Below are 25,281 nucleotides of genomic sequence, written 5' to 3'. Positions count from 1 at the left end.
GCATTGAGGTTCTAGTTTCCATTTGTAAGAACTGGTCAATAAATTAAAGCTCTTCTAAGTTATACAAATGGAAGACAGTGGCTGTACCCAATCTACTTTACCCAAAGACTGGTCTTATTAATACTTTATTTTCAGCTAACTTTGATTATTCATGTTAATTGAAATGAGGGTTGGATTAAGTAAAAAATGCAAAATCCTGGCTCCAGCATAACAAATAGGGTCCATCTCCTCTCCCTCTGGCAGGTTAATCCTTCAAATCTAACAACTGTGTCGGTCTCCCTCCTGACACAAAGTATACTTTGGGAACCTTTCACTTGTCTGGCTCTCTGCCCCCACTCAAATGAAAGCTGGGAAATTCAGTATCTGGCACTCTGCCAAGGAGAACCACTAGCTTCCCTTTTGGCCCTTAAGTTTACAAGCTTTCAAAACCTAGAATAGTTTTATTTACACAGTAAAACACACAAAAAAGAACTCACATCCAAGCCCTGGAGATTAAAACCATCATCCCCCATTAGTTCACCCTCTCCCCAAGTACCTAACTGGTCCTCATGGTGTACAGTATTGCCTATTGAGTTCTCATAACATATATAGCGTATCACAAAAGTCTTAGTACAGTTTTAAGCTTTAAAAACTTCAGAAGTACAAATGTTACAGACTTTTAAAAAATCGTTTGAAAGTTTAACTTTTTATTTGGTTATCTTAAGGCTAGGATTACAAATGCAAGCCCTTCAATCACTGAACTGATGAAAGTCTTCACCAAGTTCAAAAACTGCCTAGAGCAATGTATGACATAAGGCAGTAGTTATTTTTAACAAGAAGTATATTTATGTTTTAAAAACTGAAATAATTTATTTTTCAAAATCTTCTGTAGCTTGTAGGGGTCATGAGCTTGAGGTAGTGAAGTGGTTCAGTCAAGGAGAGCGCTGGGCCTAGAGTCAGAAAGAAGCGAGTTCAAATTTCGCTTTAGATGCTTACTAGCTCTGTGACTGGGCAAATCTGTGTGCGTTAATCCACTGGAGAAGGAAATGGCAAACCACTTCAGTATCTTTGCCAAGAAAACCCCATGGCCAGGATGATCCTGCTGTGGTCCACAGAGTCAGGAGGAACTGGACATGACTGAACAACCACAAGGGGTTATACGCCTGAAATTACTGATGCTTAAAACTGACCTAAGATTTCTGGGACAACCTGTAATACTAGCCCTGAATGAAGCCCTTGCAAAGTGGTACAGAGAATAGAGCACCGGTCCTGGAGTCAGGAGAACCTGAGTTCAAATCCAGCCTCAGACACTTTACACTTAACTAGGTGTGTGACCTTGGGCAAGTCACTTAACCCCATTTGTCTTGCCTTTCCCGCTCCAAAAAAAAAAAAAAAAAGATGAATAAACTGATGACTGGATTCTCCATGAAGATTCTCTCCTATTTCACTATTATTTTTACTCTTATTTCTCTGCAGTCCCTCCCTGGTTCTCCTCCCTCCCTGCACGTGCATTCAGTCCCACACTGTTGCCCTTTACCAGCAGCATCACTTACTCTCCAGCCCTACTAGGTGCTCTGCTATCAGTTGGTGTTTTGTGCCCCATAGCTCCTTTATAAATCAACTCTTCTAAGGCACTGCTCCCTAGTTCTGACATGTATCCTGGATCTTTTTTACACATATCAATCAATCACGCAAAAAAGCATTGAAGTGTCAACTATGTGCTGACCCTGGTGAATAAAGTATATGAAGAATAAAATGATTCCCACTTTCTTAAGGAGGAGACAAAATGAGTAAATACAAAGTAGGAAGAAAGAAAAACAAACATTTATTAACTGCCTATTATGTGCCAGGAAAAAAAGCAAAAGTTTTTACAAATTTCACATTTAATCCTCATAACAATCCTGGGAGAGACATGCTATTATTATCATCCCCATTTTACATCTGGGGAAACTGAGGTATACACAGGTCAAGTGACTTGCCCAGGATTATAAAGTTAGTAACTGTCGGAGGCTAGATTTGAACTCAGGTTTTCCTAGATCCAAACCCAGCCTCTATTCACTTCACCATCTATCTCAGGGGTGGGAAACCTGTGGCCTTCTAGGTCCTTGGGTGCAGTCTTTTGAGTGAACTCACACTTCATGAACAAATTCCCTTAATAAAAGCATTTGTTCTATAAAACTTGGACTTAAAGAGTGCTGGCCCCAGCATCGGGAGACCTGGGATCAGTTCTGGCCTCAGATACTTGGCACCCACACAAAAATAATTGGCCATGTAATCTTAAGCAAGTTACTTAACCCTGACTTCTTAAAAAAAAAAAAACTCGGACTCAGTCGAAGGTCCATATTTGAGGACCTAGAAGGCTACATGTAGTCTCCAGGCCAAAGGCTCCCCACCCTGATCTAGCAAATTAAATTATAAGGCAATTTAGAAGGAAGGCACTAACAGTTTGGGGACTGAGGAAAAGCTTCATTTGGAAAATGGTGTTTGCTCTGTACCTTAAAGGAAAAAAAGAACCCTGGCGAGGTAGAGGTGAGGAGGAAGGACAATCCTGGAATTCAAGATGGGCAATACCAAAGCAGGGGGTTGAGGCAAGGAACACAAGGGTGTCCTATGTGAGGCACAGAGAAGACCAGTCTCTCAACACCTGAGAAATAATGACCAATGAGGCTGGAAAGCTAGATTGGGGCAGGTGGTTGAAAGGCTTTGAGAACTAAACAGAGGAGACAAAAGGAAGTCACCAGAGTTGACAGAATAAAGGTATCCTGTGGTCTAATCTTCCTGTAAAGAAAATGACTGGCAGCAGCCTGGATGGACTAGAGGGATGAGGAACTGGAGGCAAGAAGGCCAATTAGAAGGCTGTTACAATACTCCAGACAAGAGGTAATGAGGATAGCTAAAGTGGTAGCTTTGTGAGTAGAGGGAAGGGGTTGTATCCTAGAGAAGTTGGAGAGGGAGAAATGCTGAGAGTTGAGAACTGATATGAAATGTGTGCTTTGTTTTTCATCCAGGTGCCTCAGCCCAATCCTCCACACAAAGTCTCCAGAACCCACTCTAGGTTCTCTAGGGTGGGCTCAGGGGGGATCTAGGTTCTCTCATCCAGAACCCAGGGAGTATGCTTTCCACTCACATTAGCACCCCTCAAATGAGTCCTAAGGTTTAGAGATACATTTTTAGTCTCACCACATGTGGTTCTATACTCCCAGCTATGTCCAGGGCCTCTGGGCCCTGGTTATGCAAATTCCCCAGGGTTGCTTCTTTTATTAAAAGACCTTCCAGTCAGACAAATGGAATTGGTTTTCCAAGTATCAAGGAGATAGATGTAGATTTTTTTAAGTCTTGTTGCAAAATTCTATTTGAAGTGGGCTGGTAATAAGATAAATTTGCATTCTTCAAATCTACCAACAGTGAAACTCTCAGAAAATTGAAGGAAATTATTTTGTAATCAAGCACACATTGTAGATCACGTAAAATAAGTAACTATAATTCAGTTATAACGTAAGAGTTGACTCAATTTGTACTTTACACTGAAGAACAAGGATCACTTTGTTTATATTTTGAAAAATGAATCACCCTGACCTAAATATTAAAAGACTCACTATAAAAAAAATTATAATGGAAGGAGGTACTGCACACAACTATGCTAGGGGGAGCCAAACAAGAAATAGTAAAAAAAAAAATATATAAGATAAAAGAGGGGATTTTTATTATATAAAATTAAAAAGCTTTTGCATGAAACAAATCAACAAATCAAAAAGAGAAGTTAAGTTGTGGAGTGGAAAAAATCATGGGAAAAAAAATCATTGAATCACAGATACGTAAAAATCATTTAGGCTGGTTTTGCCCACCATTGCTTTTTTCTCTTTTATGAGGCTATTTGCTTATAATCACCCATCATACTCCATATTATAAAAATAAGATTTTTACAAACAAATTTATTATACTATATTTTAGGATTACCTTTGGCACCTATGTCTCTCTGCTTAGCAATTAAGTCAAACGTTTGTTGGCTAAGGCAATTTCTGGGTTCTATTGGTTTCCTTGTTGCAGCAATTAATTTACATTAGTTTAAATTATCGATTAAATTATTATTATATTAGGTTTCTATATAATTTCTGTTGTCCATTGTCCATTTTTTATTTTCAGTAGGCTGTTTTTATAAATAATATATATTATATATTTGCATATATGATATTTATATAAATAATTCAATTAAATCTTCCTAATTTCTTAATAAAGAACTATTCTGTTTCTTGATTATTAAAAATCTGATTTTAGCTCTGATAAATCAATGATCTATAAACAGACAACTGAGGAATGAGTTTTTAAATTATACTAATTATACAGCATAATATATGCATATTTTCTTAATAGAGTCTATTAACATGTTATGTTAATCATGATTATAAATATCACCTCGATCGCTTAAATCTGCATCAACTGCTCCTTCTAGATAGTCTTTCCTGTTTCTCCTCCTACTCATCTGGCTTCTTCTTCTGTCTCTTTTCCAAGATCTTCATCCCTACCTTTGACTAACCCCATTTAAGGGAGCCTGCTAGATGGCAGGGTGGATACAGGCCTGGAGTCAGGAAGACCTGAGTTCAAATTCAACCTCAGACACTTAGTTGTGCAACCCTGGGCAGGTCACTTAACCCTGTTTGTTTTCTCATCTGTAAATGAACTGGAGAAAGAAATGGCAAGCCACTCCAGTATCTTTGCCAAGAAAACCCCAAATAGAGTCATTAAGAATCAAACGCAATTGAACAACAACAAAGCTATCTCTATGAGAAAGAATCTTCAGATCTGCTCTCTCTCCTGAGCTACAGCCCCAAACCACCAACTAACTGTCTATTGGACATTTCCACCTGGATGTCTCATAGGGATTTCAAGTTCAGCATGTGCAAAACAGAACTCATTTTCTTTCCCTCAAAACCTTTCCCTCTTCCCTAAACTTACTATTTCTGTTCAGGTGCACTTCTGTTCTTCCCACATATCATCCCATCTCCCACCTATGTCAAGGACTTCTGGGCACTGGTTATGCAAAGTCCGCAGGGCTGCTTTTTTCCCAGTCAGGGAAATGTTAGTTGGTCTTTCATGTGTCAAAGGAGATAAAAGAATCATTTTTAGTTTTGTTCCCAAATCCTTTCTGGCCAGGTTCAGAACCTTGATGTTATCATCCTCAGGCTCTTCTCTCTTGATCATCACAATTAGCTGACAAATCTTATGAATTCCCTCAATTCTACTACCACCACCACATCTCTTACCTTCCCACATCTGTCACCTTCCATTCACTGACTTAGCTACAAGCCTCTTTCAGGTCCCTGTCACCTTCTCTCCAAATTATTGGTCTCCCTACAACCAGTCTCATTTTTTATCTGTCATCCATCCACACAACTACTAAAATGATTTTCTTAAAGCACAGAAATATCTAAATCATTCCTCTTCTCAACATACTCCAGGGGCTTCCTCTTGCCTCTAGGGTACTATACAATCTCTTCTGGGTGACATTTCACACACCTGACCAATGTGGTTCCAGGTCAGAAGTCTGGATACATTATTCTCCTTCATACATTTAATGCTCCAGTCAAACTGACTTGCTTTTCTGTTTGTACCTCATTCACAATATTTTATCTCCTTTTTGTGTGTTTTTGCATAAGTTGTCTCCTTACACCTTAGAATGTGCTTCCTCTTCAATTCCACCTCTTAGAAACCCTACATTCCTTTTAAACTCAGCCCAGATGCCACATCCTACTCTAAGCCAATCCTGATTGTTAGCGCATCTCCTTCCCCTTGCCAATGCCTAAAAAATTCATTTCTAAGTTGTAAATATTTTATGTGTTTCTTCATCTTTCCCGTTTCTTTATTTTTTAATTTATTTTATTTATTCACCTTTCTGGTCTTCTTATATCTTATTACCCTTTGAACTCAGACCTTCTTTCTATTCCTTGTACAAGACAATTCATTCACTGGCTGTCTGGTACACCTGGAATTCTCTCCTTTCTCCCCTCTGTCTCCTGGCTTCCTCCAAGTCGCAATTAAAATCTCACCTCCTGCAAAAAGCCTCCCCTTAAAACTGGAGTCTTGCCTCTGTGATTATTTCTAAAAGATCCTCTATATGGCTTCTTCGTGCACAGTCGCTTACCCATAGCCTCCTCCACTAGACTGTGAGCTCCCAGGGGGCAGGGTGCTTTTTTTTCTCTCCCCAGCACTTAGGGCAGTGTCCTGCACAGAGCAGGCGCTCACAGATAAATGCTTGTCCATTTGACTTGCCTTATATACTTGTACACAAGTTTTTCCCCTCCTTAGATTAAATTAGAGTAGAATGTAATCTTAGAGTAGATTAGAATGCAAGCTCATTGAAAGTAAGGACTGATTTTTTGTTTTTGTTTTTATTTTGGTCTCTACACCCTAGTAATTAGCACTGGGTCTAACATATAGCTGCTTCATAAATGACTGGCAAATGAATTAATTTCTTGCTCTTCTCTCCTCCAGAAACTCCATCAGCCAGCACCTTAAGCTCATCTAGTCCACTCCCGTCATTTTAAAGGTGAGGAAATTGAGTTTTGGTGTAGTTGCTAGCCCAATATTACACAGACAGGCAGAGTCAAAACTAGAACCCAGGACTCATAACGTCCATTACATATGTTTTCCTATCTTCCAACTGTTTCCTGAATAACTATATTCGCTCGAATGCAAAATCATCTCAACCTCAAAATGCCTCAAACTTAAAATACCTTCTTTATAGAACTAGATTTTGCCATCTCTTCTAAAAAATGGCAAAGCTCCCAGTCACCCAGGCTCTAAACATTAGAGTTATTTTTTCATTCCTTCCTTTTGCCTGCCACCTAAAATTAATCAGTTAACATTGATGGGTTAGGGGAGTTTGGGAAGAAAAGAGACTCAGTCTCCTTATCTCCCTCTCAGTAGCCACTCACCAGCAGGATTCCACAAGTGACTGAAAAGGATTCTATGACCTGCTCTATGTGGCTGCCCATGCTCCCAGGGGCTCACCATACTGGTTTGAGACTTAGTGATTTTAGTCCCACTAGGCCCACAAGCCTCAGGTTTCCTAGCTTCAGAGATTACAGGCAAGGACCACCAATCTGGCTCCATTTACATTTGTTAAGAATCTTACATATTAAAAAAAAACAAAGTCCCTGACTGACACATAGATTACTGAGAAACAATATGTAAACACATAAGTGAATAGGAAGTAATCTAAGGAGGAAGAGAATACTAAAGATACTGATGGGATCAGGAAGGCTTTGCTTAAGGAAAGCACTGGGCTGAACCTTTAAAGAATGAAAGGCTTCTGGGAGGTCACAGGGAGGAGGGACTATATTCCAGATATGGGGGACACAGTAGTGCCAAAATTTCTGCTGCTACAATTTCTCTAATGCAAAGTGTCTGTTTTTATTCCTACTGCAACATCCCTGATTCAGGTCCTCATTACTTCTCCTTATTTGATTATAGTAACCTCTTAACTAGTCTCCCCAATTCCAATTTTTCCCATAGCTATAAATAAATACCACATATATAATATTCTATTTCTATAACATAAATACCACAAATATATTTCTCCTATATACCATTAGGACAGCAAGGTGGCACTGTGGATAAAGTATCAAGCCTGGAGTCAGGAAGACTGGTTTCAGTAACTTCCAACTCTTCATGACCTCATTTGGGGTTTTGTTGGAAAAGATACTAGAGTTTTTCCCATTTCCTTCTCCAGTTCATTTGACAGATGAGGAAATGTAGACAAACAAGGTTAAGTGATTTGCCCAGGGTCACACAGCTAGTATGCCTCTGAGGCCAGATTTGAACTTGGGGAGATAAGTCTTCCTAACTCCAGGCCTGGAGCTCTCTCCACTGGGCTACCACCTATCTGTCCTGCTAAAGGGGATCCATCAGACAAACAACAACAAAAAAGTTAAGAACTCCTGCTCTAAGCATCCTGTCAAGAATGCCCTGCCCCTCCTTTCCCTCCCATTCTGCCAATGCAGTACCTGTCCCTTTGCTCACAAGGCACTAATCCATACCAGTCATAGATCCTCTTTTCAGAAGTCATTTTATCCTTGGCCCTTTTTCTGTTCTTCATTTTCACATTCTCTCTTTGTATGGAATTCTGTCCCATCTCCCCTAGCAAACTGTAAGTTCTGTAGGGATAGGGTAGTGTCCTCCTAGGGAAGTCTACTGAACATCAATTTGTCACCAACTGGAGGTCCTAGTGACCTCTCAAACTTAAATCATTCAAAACCGAATTCAGTATCATTTCCACCAAACTTTCCTATTTGGGGGCACCAACATCCTTCTAGTCACCAAGATTTGCAACCTTGGGATTAATCCTCTCACTCCTCATATTCAATTAGTTGCCAAATCTTGTAAATTCTGCCTCCACACTAAGTCTAACATCTATACTTTTCTCTCCACTTGTATACAACCCTCCTAGGTTAAGTCCTTCTCACTTCTCACTTAGACTAGTGTAACTGCCCCCCTAATTTGTCTTTTAAATTCTGCTTCAAATCTCTCCCACACAACTCTTTACCATGAATGTTATGTTCCAGCAAAACCATACCATATGCTATTTCCCATTCACCATAATTGGTCCTTTTCTCCCCATCCCCTTTCCTCCATGCTTTTGTACAGAACGCATCTCTTGCATTCTAGATATATGCTTCCTCCCCACCTCTGAATACTTGTCAGTATTCAGCTCCAAGGCCACCAACATCAGCCACCTAATCAAAGTAGCAAAGCCTTTTCTGATTTCCTAGGACCTAATTGCCTTTCGTGCTTCCCTCCCCCATTATTTTGTACTTGTTTTGTATTTAATTTTCTATGGACATTGTTTCTCTCCCCATCATCCAATTTAATGTAAACAACCTTGAGGGAAGGGGCAAGTTTGTTTTTCTCTTTTTCAAAGTACCTTATGCATAAAAGTTTAATAAATGCTTACTGAATAAATGCATCTGCCATAGTGCCTTGTAAATAGTATCCATTCAATAAACATTTGCTGAATAAATGAAATTATCAGATATTAGATGATTGGCAAAGTTAATCTGAATTACTTGGTTTTATTAACTTTTCAATGGCAAATAAAGAAAAAATATCATCCACAACAACCCTAGTACATCAGAAAGCAAATTCAAATTAGTTCTTTCATATGGATCAAAATGTAAATGTTAAGAACTAATTTTTAAAGACCTAAAGGAGTCTAGGTTTCCAAACAGAAAAATTCTACACAGAAATTTATCATTTTATATAACACTTAGTATTCATAAAACTAAAATATGTGGGCTTTCAATCTATTTTGCCTATTAACAGAAAAAAATCTACTTTCAAATTTCATATGCAATAATGTTTTCATAGAAAAATCCAAACAAGTTATTGGGATGCTAAACATGGGGAAATTACACAGAAAGAAACATTTTTTTTTAAATTTTCTGGACATACAAATAACAGTAACAAAGAGAAACACAAAACATTCAATTAACTTTTTCTTGAAGAGACAGCAAATTCAAATTTTATGCACTGTTTCTGACTGTCTTTTCCCCAGCAAAATGCTTTTTAAAAAGTAATATTTTTCCCCAAGTACATGTGAAAACAATTTTAACATTTGTTTTTTTTTTTTATATTACAGCAAAATGCTACTTATAGGATTACTGGGACAAGTTACTCATGTAGATTTATTACACACAAAAAAAGTCCATAATGTTGGATGTCAGACCACAAAGCCCAGGCACCGACAGAAAAAGATGTTAGCGGCTCTACAATATAACACTTTGTATAACAATCCTTTCCTTGGCCCCAAGCCTGAGTAGTTTGAGACTACAGGTTAAGTCCTAAAAACACTTGTCTTATTTTTTTAATACCAGGATTTGAAGGAGAAGTAGTCTACATTTGACTTAATTCAAGCTCAGGATTCAGAAAAGACCAACATACCTTCCCACAGTAATCATGGGTTCTATGTCACAGTCATGCTGAACACTAGTCAGAAGAAAGTCTAATTCTCATTTAAATTCCACACCCTGCCCTCCCCCCTCCCCCACTTCAACTGCCACACCTTTTAAAAGATCTAATAATAGGTTCTTTCACAAGCTCATTATCATTGTTTGAATAGGCTTTACAATAAGGACATCAGTTATTACCAAGCCAAGATGAGAGAACTAAGCAACTTCAGGGATAAAATCTACTCTATTAAGCATTTCTGGAGCTCCCTAAGCACTAGGGCACATGATCTTACTTTACATCTCATTATACCTCAGAGCATTCCTGGAAGATAATGTACTTCTACTTTTGCACAAGGTGAAACTAAGTCACACAGTAAGTGTGCAATTTGCTTAAGACCACAAATGCAAACTATGTAATTACCATGGCTCCTATTTTAGGAGTACTTGACTTGGGCTACTTGTGTCATGTGTCTGTTTTGGTAAAACACCTCAAACTAGTAAGCAGGTCATTAATGTCACTATGTCATTATCTTGGACAATTCTTCCTTAGCAAGAAGCATCAGCTGCAGGCTTGAAACAGAGGCTTCAGACTCCACTGTGGTGCTTTTTCCACGCCACTAAACTTAGATACTCCTTAAGGAGTTGTCTGAGGCTCAGAGTGGTGGATTGACCAATGACCATAAACCCAATAAGTTTCATAGGCAGGATTTGAACTCTGATCTCCAAAGCTTCCAGTTCATTTAGTCAATACACATTTATTAAGTGCCTACTGGGTGCAAAGCATTGACATGTTTGTTCTCTGCACTAAGATAGTCCTTTACTCTGAAGGAGTTCACAGTTTAACAATATGGAGGAGGCAATAAGCCAACAATTATGTACAAACAAGACATACACACGAGAAATCAGAAATAGCCCACAGAGGGGAGGTCTTAGAATTGGAAGAGGCTTCTATGTAGGGGACGGATTTTTGCTGAGATTGAAGGAAATAAGGGAAGCCAGGAGGCAGAGATGAAGGTCAATATTCCTGGTATTGGGAAGAGTCAATGTGAAAATGCCCAGAGTTCAGACAGAGATCAAATGTCTTATTCAAGAAATAGCAGTGAGGGCCTTGTCACTGGATAGAATGAGAACTGGTGGGGAGGAAGGTCTAAGAAGACTAGAAAATTAGAGGAGGTGCTGGGGAGAGATTACAAAGGCATAAATGCCAAACAGCATTTTATATTTGATCCTGTAGGTAAGAAAGACCCACTGGAGTTTATTAAGTTGGGGAGGAGGTGACATAATCAGACCTGAAGTTTAGAAAGATCTGTCAAAATGACAGCTGTGTTGAGGATGGTTTAGAAAGAGACTTCAGTGGGGCAGCCAGGTGGCTCAGCAAGTAAGAACACCAGCCCCAGTGTCAGGATGACCTGGGGTTCAAATCCGGGCTCAGATACTTAGCACCACACCCAGAAACACCTCGCCTTGTAACCTTGAGCAAGTTACTTAACCCCAATTGCTTCAAAAAAAAAAAAAGAGAGAGACTTCAGGGATGGAGAACACCCAGATGGCTAATTCAGTAGTCTTGATGTGAGTGATAAGGGTCTTGCATCAGAGTGGTGGCAAGTGTCCAAGACTGGATAAGAACATGTGTGAAAGAGGCAACAGATTTGCTATGGAGAGTAAGAGTGAGAGGTCAAGGTCCAAATCTTTTGCATGGGTTTAGGTAAAATGCTCTAGAAACCACAAGACAGACCTCTATAGAATGGGCTTTAAATTAAATAGTTTCATTAAGTACCATATAGATAACAGAAACAATTAGCAATCTTCAAAAAGGAGAGCAAACTTCCTGCTTCTAATTCCAGACAACACTTGGTCATTCTGCTAAAGGGCATTCTTAAGTTTTAGTACCCCAAAAAAGTTACTGCTTCATTTCAGGCTCTTCCAAAAGAGAAGAAAACATACGTAATAAATTACTAAAAGTATGCAGTGAATGAGGAAACACTAAAGAAAATAAATGGACTGATCTGGAAACTTACTACAAGACTGTTTTATAACACATTCTTTCCACTACAGCAGAATTCTGTGTAAGGCAAATCTGCCCCATAGTCCATCTAAGGACCAATTCAGAGGTACTGAAGAAATTCACTAATGTGGGAATCTCAGGTTCCAAGGATATCTTATATTGAAACTTACAATAGACCTGAATTTAACATAGCTCCAAAGGAGTCTTAATGAAGAAAGGAACTCTAAAACACTAGAAATATAACAGATTCCAGAGTTGTTTAAATCATTCAGTAGTGTATGTCATGTGCAAGCATCATTAAATTTGAAAAATCCATCCTAATTAGAGTTAACAACATAATAGAGAAAAGTTCCAAGCAAGAGTAAAAGGCTTACAATTCAACCAACCTATCCTTTCTTTCTTTTGTCAGATTATTCTGTAGAACAGAAACTCAAAGTAAAGGTATATCAAATTTAATTTCTATGGAAAGGTTAGTTTAAGTTCTAAGAAATGAAGCACCCCCCAAAAAAAAAAACCTGAAGAAGAGGATATACTAATTACTACATTTAATTTGCTTCAAATGTAAATTAGTCATTTAAATCATCTGAATTTTCAAAACTTATTAGAATTAAAACACACTAATTCGTATCACAATTATCCAACACCTATTCATAGAAATTGTTCGAAATTCAATCTTGATATAGCATGAGGATATAACAAAAACAGATATTTATTCATACAATATTTACTGGATACCTATTCTATCTAAGCCATGATCTGTTATGGCATGAATCTACTAGTAACTTTTGCCACAAGACCCCAAGGCATTTCCATAAGCACATTTTTAATCACTTACATATTTAACACCTGAAAAATGAGAGACCATTACTCACCTGTTACACTAATTTCAAGTGTTTAATTATATACTAATTTTAGCCTGGTTAGCAAACAAAAAAATGTTATAATCTTCTGGAGTTTTTATCTACATACAAAGGGGAAATTAGTGGATAGATTGCTGGACTTGGTGTTAGAAGGTATAAGTTAAAATGCTGCCTTGGGTCCTTATTAAATTTTAAATCATGTGCAAATCATTAAGATCTCAGAGCCTCAATTCCCCCATCTATAAAATGGGAATAATACACTACCTGTCCCTTAGGGTAGTTGTAAGAAAAGCACTTTGCTATCTATAAAGGAATAGGAATAAATTTAATGTGCTTATACCAGCCAATAATGTAATGGTGTGATTAGCCAATGAAAATACAAGCTTTAGAGCATGTGGAGGTTTGATAAGCCTGTTTCTGGAAGTTCATGATGTAGGCTTCCTCTCACCACTTTGGAAAAGAGCAGGTATTCCTCTCACTGTTTCCCATCTATTTCACGGTGATGAAAAGCCTTTTAACTAGCTGCTGAACACAAACTTAGCGCACATAAAAATGGCTAGAACAGATGGAGTCTATTTCTTCCCTGGTGATAAGCAAAGGGAGAAATGCTGTGGGTTTCCAGGTAAGACAGGGAACTTCGGCTGTCTCTCCCCCTGAAGGTCTCTGTTTCTTTCTTAAGTCCCTGTAGTGTTTACTACTTTCTGATCTTAGGTGATGGAGTATCAGAGAGAGGATTGGTTTGTTCCAATGTTGAGAGCATCAAAGTTCCCCTTGGCCATGGGAGCCAGCCCATCATCAAAATGATGCATTCTAGTAGTCAAGGGAGCAGCTCATCAATCAGTTAGTTATGAGATAACTTTTGTAAAGTGCTTTGCAAACTTTAATAAATGCTAGCTATTATTACTATGCCACACAGCCAGAAGTAACCTTGGTAAGGGGGATGTTTTATAACCACCATTTTAAGTTCGAGATCACTCTTCCCAGGAACCAAGGTGTATGGAAGTGGACTGTATCCCCAGTTTGGGAATGTTTTTCTGTGCTTGTTATAATTTTTCATCAATATATCCCCTTTCTAAAAGTGAACTGCTATTAACTGGTTAATTGATGTTTTGGAGATGGTAACTGGTAGATTGAACTGGAGGAACACATTGAATAGACTTGATAGAAATGGTATTAGGAAAAGAAAAAAAAAGCCAAGCCCTCATGGTTGTTCCTAGGACCCTGAGGAGAAACAGTAGCCATTTGCTGGGAACCCAACCTGCCAATAGAATGGAAGGATTATGAGAATTAAGTCAGATAATATGTGCTACATAAAGAGCTCTCAGAAGAGGAAGCTCCCTCTAATAAGGCATGTCAGCACCTTCTCTGAAACTAAGACTCCTATATGGTTGCCAAAGTATTGAGAAGTTAAGGGATCCCAGGGTCATATAGAACCAGTATGCAGCAAGGGCAGAAACTGAACATAGATCTTACAGGCTTTGAGAATGAATCTAACCACAATGCCACAATAGCTCTTATCTTGAGATGAAAAGCTCTAAAGAATGAAAATTGGGAAGAAAAAGGGAGAGCTGCCTAAAAGAATTTGTAAGAATGCACAGGAAATTAATGCACGATCTTGAATTTTTAAAAATACTAGTTCTGAATGAACTGATCTGATTACTAAGCCACTGTCAGTGATCGTTTAAAACTTTTCAAGAAAGGGAGAAGTGGTCTAGCACCAGATGAGAACAAACACCCCAATTTTCAAAGAGGAAGGAGAATATATAGTCTGCAAATAAAGTCCTCTTCCCACTACATCCAGCCTCCACTTAGCTGTCTAAGTAAATGATCTTCATAAAATTTGGGTTTGTCATCCCTCTATTCAATCAACCACAACGATCCCCAGGCCTCCAGGATCAAATATTAAATCCCTTTTTTTGGCATTCAAACCCTTCATCACCTGCTCTCACACACATACCTCTCTGGTCTTCTTGCACCTTATTTTGTTTTTTTAAACAAAACTTTATTTATTTATACATTAATGTTGAGGCTGGATTAGAGCTTAAGAAAAAAAGAAGGAAAACAGTCTATGATACAGAGTCCTTTACAGAAGAAGACAGGTTATAAGGCAGGGGAAAAGATAAACAAACACACATACACACAAGATGAAAGAAGGTAGTCTGGGCAGCCAGGGTCAGGGCTCTTGGCTAGTCACCTGCTTCATGTAGGTTTCCAGCAGGTACTTTTTTAAAGGCTGTGAGATTTGTCCAAAGTTCAGCAGCATGTGTGTTCAATGGGCTGCCAATGTTGGGTTCTCCCAGCAGACTCTGGATAGATAGCAGGATGGTCCTGACATCATACAGAGCTGACCACTTGTCTCTGAGGATGTCCAAACAGACATTCCCTTGGGTGTCCACATTAGGATGGTAACAAGGTGTGACAAATTTCACAGTGGGAGCATTATAGGGGTAGCTGCTGGGGAATTCCAGGGAGAGCTTGTACCTTAGGTCTCCATATACAGTCCCAGCTGCCCCATGAAAGGTCCCAACCCACTTGAAGAGATTGTCTGACTCTGGGAGGGCAGAAATTCCTCCAGACATCATTAGGGTCATCAATTCCTGCTGTAACCTCTTGCCCACGGACTCGAGGGCCGAGGCTGCCCCAGGCTCAGTCCCCTCATGGGAGGCCGAGGTGCAGGCAGCTGCCTGGTCGAGATTCTGAAAGGTCATGGGGGACCCGACGTAAAGGAAGAGAAACTCCCAGGCAGCAACTGCCCTTCTTGTACCTTATTTACTCCAAAAGTACTCTTCAACTTAGTGGCACCAGTCTCATTACTGTTCCTTGCACAAAACACTGAATTTTCACTGGCTGTCTCCCATAAGTAGAACTCTCTCTCTTCTGTAACTCTCTCTACCCTATTTTTCCTGGCTTCTTACAGGTCTCAGCTAAAGTCCCATAGGGCAGCCAGATGGTACAGCAGAAGGAGTGCAGGGCCTGGAGTCAGAAGTCGCATCTTCATGAGTTCAAATCTGGGCTCTTGCCAGCTATGTGACCCTGGGCAAGTAATTTAACCCTATCTGCCTCAGTTTCTTCACTTCCAAAATGAGCTGGAGAAGGAAATGGCAAACCACTCCACTATCTTTGCAAAAAACCCCAAATGGAGTCAAAACAAGTCAGACCTGACTAAAAAGACTGAAGAATAACAAATCACACCTTCAGTAAAAAGCCTCCTCAGTCCTCCTTAATCTTATTGCCCTTCTCCCTCAGATTACCTCTATTTTACCCTGCATATATCTTGTTTGTACAGTTGTTTGCATTTTGTCTTCCCCATTAGACTGTGAACTCCTTGACAGCAGGGACTGTCTTTATATCCCCAGTACTTAGTATAGTATCTGGCACACAAGAGGTACTTAATAAATGTTTACATATTGACTACAAACTATAGACTGTAGAGAAATATTTTATTATGTTGCTCAGAAACACTTATTTATTAATATTGTTTGAACCTTGCTTGATATGGCTACAAATTAGTTGACCTCGGATACACTCCCAGGGAAACCATATCTAGGGTGCTTATATTTAGGGTACCTCATATTAGAATGTTTATGTTTACATCTCAATCATCCTTAATTTGAATGTTCATGTTTATTTGTGTGCATGTCAATGGACCTTGATAGGGAATTGCCCTCTCTACAAAATAGCTTAACTTCAACTAGTAGTGTGAGTGATGGTACTTTATATATTTTAAACCTCACAGAGACAGACAAAGGAGCCTTCTTCTAGCTTTCCCTCTATACCAAATAAATTTCCTTCTAAAATTATTTCAGATTTTTGGGTTCATTCTCATGACTAACAAGATCAATCAGCTTGACTTCTATTGGCAAAATTCCAAAACACTTGTTAAAAAATGTTTTGATGTATTTTAAAAAGAATTCATTTCTGAATACAACTCAACCTATTTCACACCCCCCACAACGAGCCCTCCCTTATAACAAAGACAATTAAGCAAACACAACCGAGAACTTGGCTGCCAATGTAATCTGCACCCAAAATCTCCCACTGTTCCCTTGATAGGGAGGGAAGTATCTTTCATCACCTGTAGAACACATTATTAAGGGAATGAATGGCTTGTGAGCATTCAGAAAATAAAGTACAGTTATGGTTTTTACATCGAAGGAGTTAGGGCAGTGGTGGGTAACCTTCAGCCTCTAGGCCACTATCTGGCCCTCTAGGTCCTTAAGTGTGGCTCTCTGTCTGATTCCAAACTTCACCTGCTCTCAAGGCTGCAGGTTCCCCAACCCTGGGTTAGGGGAAGGGCATCCCTGAGATCCGGAAAAGTCACATCAAATTTTTTGGCTCTCCCTTCATAGCAGAGAGGTAGTCTGTTTCTTTTTCTTTCATGGGGTGTTTACAGTACCTTATTGTAAAATTTGAGTAAAGTATTTGGTCATAGGCTCTGTGTCATCTGTTGCCCTCCATGTGTCATCTGCAACTTCTATAAAACTCCCCCAAAATTCCCATTTAACTTCTTATGCCAACTCTTGATATATCAAAACCACCATGGGGAAAGTCTCAATGTGGAAGTTAGGATAACTGTGGTTATCAATAAAAGCCAACATGGCTTCACTGAATACAGATTATGCCAGACTCATCTTATTCCCTCCCAGGCAGGGTAACTCATATATGATGGAAATGTTGTAGAAATAGTTCAGGTAGATTTCAGCTAAATTTCATGCTATCCTTAAGAACAAGATGAAGAGATATGAGCTGAAGTAAAAGTAGGTAGATCTGTAACTTGTTCAAAGTCTGGAGAGAGGCAATAAGGCTAAGTGAATAGAAAGCTGGCCTTAGAACAGGGATAGACCTGGGTTCATATCCCACCTGTTAGATGTAGGCAGGTCACTGGATCTCTCAAGTCTGCTAGTCCAAGAGACATCAAACATGTGGCTGACAACACTCCCAATGCAGCCCATATTAGATTAAAATGTAATTGGGAAATATATAACAAAATAAATAAAAATACAAAAGAACAAAGATTATGTTAACATGTGTTTTTTAAGTCAATATGAAGACTGCCAGAATCCTTATACATGGTTTAGAGACTCCCTTTCCAATTAGTTTGAAATCACTGCTCTAGACAGCTCTCTAAGATTAGAAATGCAAGGAATATGCCTATGTCTTTCGGTAGAGGAAGTGTCCTTACTTGGAAGGTCTAACATACCAATGAGACCATAGTGCATTTTCCTACACCTCCTATGTCTTGCAAAGTGTCTTTCTTTAAACAGTTCCAAGAGGTTACATGGTAAAAGTATTATCCCCATTTTATAGTCCAGAGCCCTGAAGCTCTGATTTTATGACTTGCCTATGATCACATAGGCAGTAGGAACACAGCCTCAGGTTTTCCTGATTTTCGTCTGACTTCTACCTGGACTACTGCAATAGCCTTCTAACTAATTGTCAGCCAGCCTCCAAGTTGTCCCTATCTAATTTGTCCTTCCTCCTTGAAACTGAAAAAATCCCTAAAGCACAGGTCTGACCAGGACACTCCCTCCACTCCCTCCTGTCTCTAGAATCAAACAAACTTCTCTACCTTGGTATTTAAAGCTTTAACAATCTGGCTCCAGCCAGTCTTTCTAAGTTCACTGCAAACTTCATTTCCAGCCAAAATGCCCTACTTGCTGTTTACCTCATACAATATTCCATCCCTGATCTTTGTACCTTTGAACCATTATCTTCCTTGCCCAGAATGCACTCATTTTTTCACCTCTGGTTTCTTTCAAGGCTTACCTCAAGTACACAAGGTCTATCCAGATCTCCCTGATGGCTTGCACCAGTCTCCCCCACCTCCAGTAAATTACTTTGTAGTTACTTTGCTTACATTTTAGTTTTACTTTGTTGCAGCTCCTAATAAGCCCCTTGAGTCTAGCACAAGAAACTGGCATTCAGAAAGCATTTAAATGTTCGTTAGATGAATTAATGAAAACATAGGCTCTCTGGCTCACTTCTTGCTTACTCTATTTCAAATGTTGTCCACTCTAGTGATGAGAGAGGCCTTTCTCTTCAAAGATTCCAACTCCTTTTCTGGTACCCTTGATCTATTCTCTATTCTCCCATAAATTACCTCACCTATCATTCCCAATCTCATCTATAATTTCTTTATCCACTGGATCCTTCTCTACTCAGTACACACATGGCCCAGTCTCTCCCATTCTCCCTCTCACCCTTGACCCCAAAAGAACCTTCATTTCAGCCTACCTTCTCCTCAAGCTATCAGACTTGGATAAGTCAGTTAATTTCACCTGATTGCCTCATCAGCCAAATGAAGGGAGTGGCCTCAGAGATCCCCTTCTATCAAGGTAGCCAGGTGATAAAGTGGATATGGCAACAGATCTGGAGTCAGTAAGACCAGAGTTCAAATGTAGCCTCAGACACTTACTACCTGTGTGACACTGGGCATGTCACTTAACCTCTTGATGCCTTGGTTTCCTCAACTGTAAAACAGTGATAACAACAGCATCTATCTCCCAGAGTTGTTGGGAACATCAAATGAACCAATATTTGGTAAGTGGTTAGTACAGTGCCTAGCACATAGTAGGCACTTAATAACTACCTCTTAACTTACCTTTCCCCCTTCCATAATATTAATATCTAGCATTTATGATCCAATGATGCCAAATCGAATTCTCTATGTCGCAAACTCTTTAAAAGAGTTAGCTGCATCATCACCTCTTCTGAGCTACCACGGCACTAAAACTATCTCTCAGAATCTCGTCTAATTTCAAGGAAGTCTTTTCTGATCTCCCATTATGTCCCCTGTCCCACTCTCCCCTCCCCCCCATTAGTATTTTCTTATACTTCAAATTAACTTGCATTTACTTATATTTGTACATGTTATTTATCACACATCCCCTCCACTAATTTTTTTGGGGTGTTTGTATCCCTAGAGGATACCACATTATTTGACAAATCAAATTACATACTTCAATGAATCTGTGACTGCATAGATATGGTAAAAGGAAACTGATCCACAGTTTCTCATCCTGAGCAACTTCTGTTCATAGTAGAAGCTTAAGAAATATTTGTTGTACTGACCTGAAGGCCAGGTCAAGAAGCTGAACAGGATAGTGAGAAAACCAGGTAACATGCTATACCTGGATTGATTCCAGGAACTGGGGACATATAGCCTAGAAAAGTCAAAGCAATGACATGATAGAGGTTTTCAAGTATTTGATGAAAGCAATGATTAGAAGAAATAGTGGGACAGATTTCAGTCTGCTGTACAGTGGGAAATGTGGGACCCAAGATTTAAAGCTCATTCCAAATCCAGTCCTCTTCACAGTGCTTCCTCATCTTTATCTGTCTTTCAGGAATATGCATCTTTGAATAATCTTTTCTTCCAACCCAATGCCTTGATGTAGTTGCACAGGTTAGTGGTTCCATTTTTTAATATCTGTTCCCAACATCTTAAACTTGGAATATTTTCATTTTCCAACAGTACTTGAAAATGTCTGCCATTTTGAATTTCTAGGGTTTTTTTTAAAAACTATAATGAATATTATGTAATAATATCCCACCCCTAATTTGATCATGTCCCATCACTAAGGTCAATTAGTGAGATTTATTACATACAAGACATTTTCAAATGTCTACCTACACTGGAAATTTTAATATTTTTAATACTAAAACACTGCATTTGGGGCTGTTAACTGCAAAGCACTAATCTTAAGGATTTTTTTTTAAAGGATTAAGACCTTTCTAAATCAGTAATTTGCAAAAATCCTGATTGTTTCATACATGGAAGATGTGACTGTCTTTTAAACAGAACAAAGATCTGAAAAATCAGTGTTTGTAAAACAGGATTCAACAATGAAGGGAAAGGGGTGGAGGAGGAAGAAGTCCAGAATGTTTTGTTGTATTAACCAGAACAAAAGAGTAAAAATATCTACATCAGAACTGAGCCACATTCTCACATGCTCACACTGTTTGTGCCACTGAGAACAGAAATTAGACAATGAAAGCCTAAGAATCTTTAGCCAATCCAGAATTCAGCATTGTGTTATTTTTTTCCCCAGAACCAATCATTTTCAGGGTCCTAACATAATCAAACTGGAGTTTTTCACACATAACCAACCTGTCTATTAAATTTAATCAGTGCTATTCATCCCTTTGGTAACTACCTTGATCTCTTCTTTCTCCACAAGTTCTCTAGCGTTTAGAATTGACTTTTTCCCTAACTTCACACCGGTAATTTCTCTTTAACTTTGCATTTAGCCCTTTCTTCCAACTATGTTCTCTCAAATCCCTCTCCTTTATCTTTTATGGATCTGAACTCCCTTCAACTAAAGGTAGGTAGCATCCACAGTACAATCACAACATCACATATACTCTAGCCCCAAGCAGTCCCAGATCTCTACTACGATTCACTTTTTTTTTTAAGTTATCCCCATCATGGTTCCTACGAAAATACTATCAAATGTCAGGGGAAGAAAAAAATCTCTTCACTTCCTTTACTCCTCAGAAGTGGTTAACATGGTTGGGAAAGTGGAGAGAGCACTGATTTGGGTGCCAGAGGACCACAGTTCAAATACCACCTCTGATGTTACTTACCTGTGTGAACTGGTTGAGCAAGTCACTTCTCCCTGGATTTCAGTCTCCACATCTGTAAAATGGACCGGGAGTAAAGGGGGTAGAGAGAAGGGAAAAACTAGATGGCCCCAGAAGTCCCTTCCAGCCCAGGAGGAGCTAACATCCAAAAGAAAGTTTCCCAATCCCCGAGGGCCATGCCTAAATAAACAGTCAAGCACCAGCTCTGACTCCCGCCTCCTCCCCAGTGGCTGTCACACATAGCTGCCTAGAAAACAGCCATTCCCTTTGTTAAAATTTCCACCAACACAATGAGGCGGAAAAATGGTCAAAGCTCACGTGGAAGGAGTGGAGAGTGGGGTAGTCATAAAATCTCGGAGGGTGGGGGAGAAGTCATAAATCGTCAAGCCTTCCCTGGCACTACCCAGGGACTAGACTACCTAGACTACCACCCCTCCAAGACCTTCATCCCCAACAACTTAAGTTTTCCAGCAACTCCACAGCCCTGAAGAGAAAGACAAGAGATATAAAACTCAGCACAATCGCGCACCTCCCGAGAAAAAGGACTCCGGCTCAGCCCTCCCCGAGGGACGGAATATCACTCCCTGGGACGCAGCTATTCCGCGACCCCTCCCTCCCAAACCCCAAGCCAAATTCTCAAGTCCTCCCCAAATTATCTGCCACAACTCCACAGGCCCGTGCGTCGGACAAAGCCCGAGAAGTGGTGGGTGCAATCAAACTTCAAGTCCGATCCCCTTCCCGGAGGCAAGTCGCCCACTTTCTTCCCCGTGCTCGAGGGTAGGCACTCATTACCCCTTCCCCTCCCCCCAGCACCCACAGAACCCCTAATAATGCCCCAACTCCCTCCTCTGAGCGCTGGGGGGAGGGGGGAGGCATTTGTGCCTCACAGCTGGATTCTGTCACTTAAGCAGCTGCGGCAGCAGCCCCCACAGCTTCATTTTTCCCTCGGCTTCTCTAGTCCTGCCGGGACTACCTCAGCCTGCTCAGGGCAGGGAGGCGGGGAAATGCAAGCACGGCTACCCTTCCCACATGGGAATCCCCAACTAGACCCACTCACAGTACCTGAACCTTTCCCACAGGAAAACAGCTGGGGGGGGGGGGGAGCGGGGCGGGAAGGCAGGGCCACTAGGTAGGGGTCCCACTCACCCGTGCAGTACAGCGACCGCTACTCGCGCCCCGAGCCCGGCCAGCTGCTACTACGACCGCCGCTGCTGCAGCGGCTGCCTCCCTCCCAGCCAGCTGCGGCCTCGGCGCCTGCGCGTTCCTCCAGCTGCGACCGCCACTGCCGGAGCCCGAGCGAAAGGGCCACTGGATCTGGGCGGGGGAGGAGGAGGCGGAGGCGGAGGTGGAGGCGCCGCCACAGCCACTGGGGACTCGGAGCTCCGACCGCGCCGCCTGCGCTGGGGAGCTTTGCCGTGCGTGGAAGTGCGTCCAGGAGTTTCCTTTCCAGCCTGTGACTATAGAATCCCGCCAGTGCAATCCCCATTCAGCGCTCCCTCGAATAGTACTAGAGTGCATGACTTAGGGAATGTTTAGGGAGTCAGTGTGGCTTCCTAGAAGCCGACTCCCCTTCTGTCCCCTCCCCCAAGCAGCTGCTTTCACTAATTCTTGCTTTCCAGAGGCTTTGAAGGAGCTGTGTGCAGGACAGGGAGCAGCCTGGCTAAGGGAAACTGTCCCCGATACTATCCTGGGACATTTGTCTTTGAGGAAAGCTAAGCATATCCCAGGCTAGAGCCAGCAGGCCCAGAGTTGGGGCTGCAACATAACCAGCCCAACAGAATTACCCCTCCCCCTTCACCACCTTATTCAGCAGATGACTCTCCGTGTCTGGTTTCACCATCAATCGGTCCTTCAGTCTTGAGGAGGGAAGCACAAGGTGATATACAAATTACACACCTATAATTAGGATTAAATACCTATATTTGTATGTTTTGTGGCTATCCACCGTTAATTGCCTTTGTGTGAGTACACAGAATTGACCTTTGTCTGGGGACTAATTCTCTTGTCACTGATTTTTTTCTACTTTTTTCTTTAAAAAAAAAAAAAGTTGAATACTCCTACCTTTAAAGTTCCTTCTAAATCGAATGTTCTATGACTGTAGCCAGTGCCCAGTATTCTGACTGGCTGACAGAAGACTTTTTTTGTGAGAGAGCATGGTCTACTATGCCTCTGTAAATCTGAACATCTCTGACATACTTTTTAACAGTTCACTGGATCTGTCATCAGTAAAACTATTTGTATTTTTTATTTGTACTTCTCAAGGTAACACAGTTTATATGGTTTCCCCACTACTTCTGTACTTAATGCTAAGGAACAAACCAAAATCAGACAGGGAATAGAAATGACTGTGGATAATACTGGTAAATGTCTATAAAGTTAATCTAGGTTTTTCAGATCAAATAATTTTGTGTGTCTATTCGTTTTTTTTTTTAAACCATGTAATGCTATTGCATTCTTGAGTTGTTTACTGTGTTCGTTTTCAAAATTTTCACAATTTTAATCACCTTTTTAGGTCGCCAGAGCTCATAACCTTAGAGTTATTTTTGCTTGTCTTCTCATATCATTTTCAAATTCTGTATATTCTTCCTGTAATGTCACCAGAATCTATGCCTTCCTTACTTCTCCCCTAGTAAACATCTTAATCTAAAACCCTCCTTTTTGTTATTCTGTCTCAGAAATTGTTAACCTGGGGTCCATAAACTTGTTTTAAAAATATTTTTACAACTGTGTCTCAATATAATTAGTTTACTTTGTCATCCTGTGTATTTTATTTTATGTATTTAAAAGCATTTTTCTGAGGAGGGAATGTATAACAACCACTGGGCAGTCAGAGGAATACATGACACAAAAAAAGTTAAGAACCTCTTTTCTGGTTGGTTTCTATACATACCTCTTCCTGCTTCACCACATCCTGAGAGATAGCTGTAAGGATACTCTTAAACCACAATTTTAATCTTATCATTTCCCTGATTAAGAAACTAAGAACTTTACCATAGCAAACTCAGGCTTTTCAACTTAACATTCCAGGGCATTCAGAAACCATCCTTTGTATTTTCATTATCTACCAAGATTCTTGTCCCATTTTGTTCAAGGTATTCTGCTTGCCATTTTGCCCTACAATGATGATCAGATTTCTGCCTCTACTTTTGTGCAGACCATCGTGTCCGCCTCTAATATTCTGACAACATACTATGTTCAATTTTGTTGCAAGAATGGGTTCATTCCCTGATTGATCCCACTCATTTCTATTTGCCTTTTTTTTAATGCTCTTTCTCAGTCACTTGTGTATTTGACATAAATCACTGACAAAGTTTTTCAGTTGGTTAATCAGTTTTACTGGGCCTTTCCATCCTCTCCTTCCTCTTTTTAAAATGTCTTTTTGGAAAAAAAAAAAAAGCAAAACCAACTCTGTTTTAAGGACTAGCTCTTTGGGAGAGAGAAAGAGGGATACACAGGAAGAATCTAGGCAAGTTGAAAACAAAAGGTGTCAATAAATATCTATTAAAAATTTTTTTTTTACCACTGTGTAACACTTTGGCCTTTCTCTGTCATGTTAATTATCCTCATATCCTCCATACCTTTGTGTTTTATCTCCTAAACCACATTGTAAATTGCTTAAGGACAAGAACCATTTTTTCACCTCTTTTATATTCCCAAATCACCTGATCTCCTGCTTTGCCCAAGGTCCCTATTCAATTAATGATTGTTAACTAATCCTAGTATTATGGAGGCTTTCAGGGTCCAGTGTGTCTATAGAGTCTATGGCACTTCCAGGTTCTATGGAAATTTTGAGTGCACAGATGAAATCCACCAATCTCTCTTAAACAGAATTATTTAGGTACATAATTTCATAGCTAATATTTACATGTGAATTATCTTTTATTGTATTACTCAACTTGCTTAGGCAGAC

General features: G+C 40.0%; 1 protein-coding gene and 1 pseudogene across 2 annotated transcripts in view; both read right to left on the bottom strand.

Moving 5' to 3' along the window:
• Positions 1–22,904, bottom strand: part of PRRG1 (proline rich and Gla domain 1) — a 142,868-nt gene extending 119,964 nt beyond the window's left edge. The window contains exons 1-2 of one of the 2 annotated variants that reach the window (XM_069063841.1): positions 22,518–22,650; positions 21,375–21,426 (exon numbers count right to left, since the gene is read on the bottom strand). Coding sequence is in view for 1 of the 2 variants with exons in the window: in XM_069063840.1 (XP_068919941.1) it covers positions 22,518–22,889 (372 nt within the window). In the remaining variant the exon portion in view is untranslated. Of the gene's footprint in view, positions 1–21,374; positions 21,427–22,517 lie in introns of both variants that reach the window. The other variant, XM_069063840.1, reaches the window with a different exon arrangement.
• On the bottom strand, positions 3,527–21,367 carry LOC138142789 (ubiquitin-conjugating enzyme E2 C pseudogene; annotated as a pseudogene).
• Positions 22,905–25,281: the final 2,377 nt, after the last annotated feature.

Source organism: Petaurus breviceps, unplaced genomic scaffold (assembly GCF_028583685.1).
Source record: "Petaurus breviceps papuanus isolate PSGF00001 unplaced genomic scaffold, PetGlider_PUasm1.0 90603, whole genome shotgun sequence".
NCBI classification, from domain to species: Eukaryota; Metazoa; Chordata; class Mammalia; order Diprotodontia; family Petauridae; genus Petaurus; species Petaurus breviceps.
Note: the sequence above shows the minus strand (reverse complement) of the source record. Positions and strands in the feature narration are given on the sequence as shown.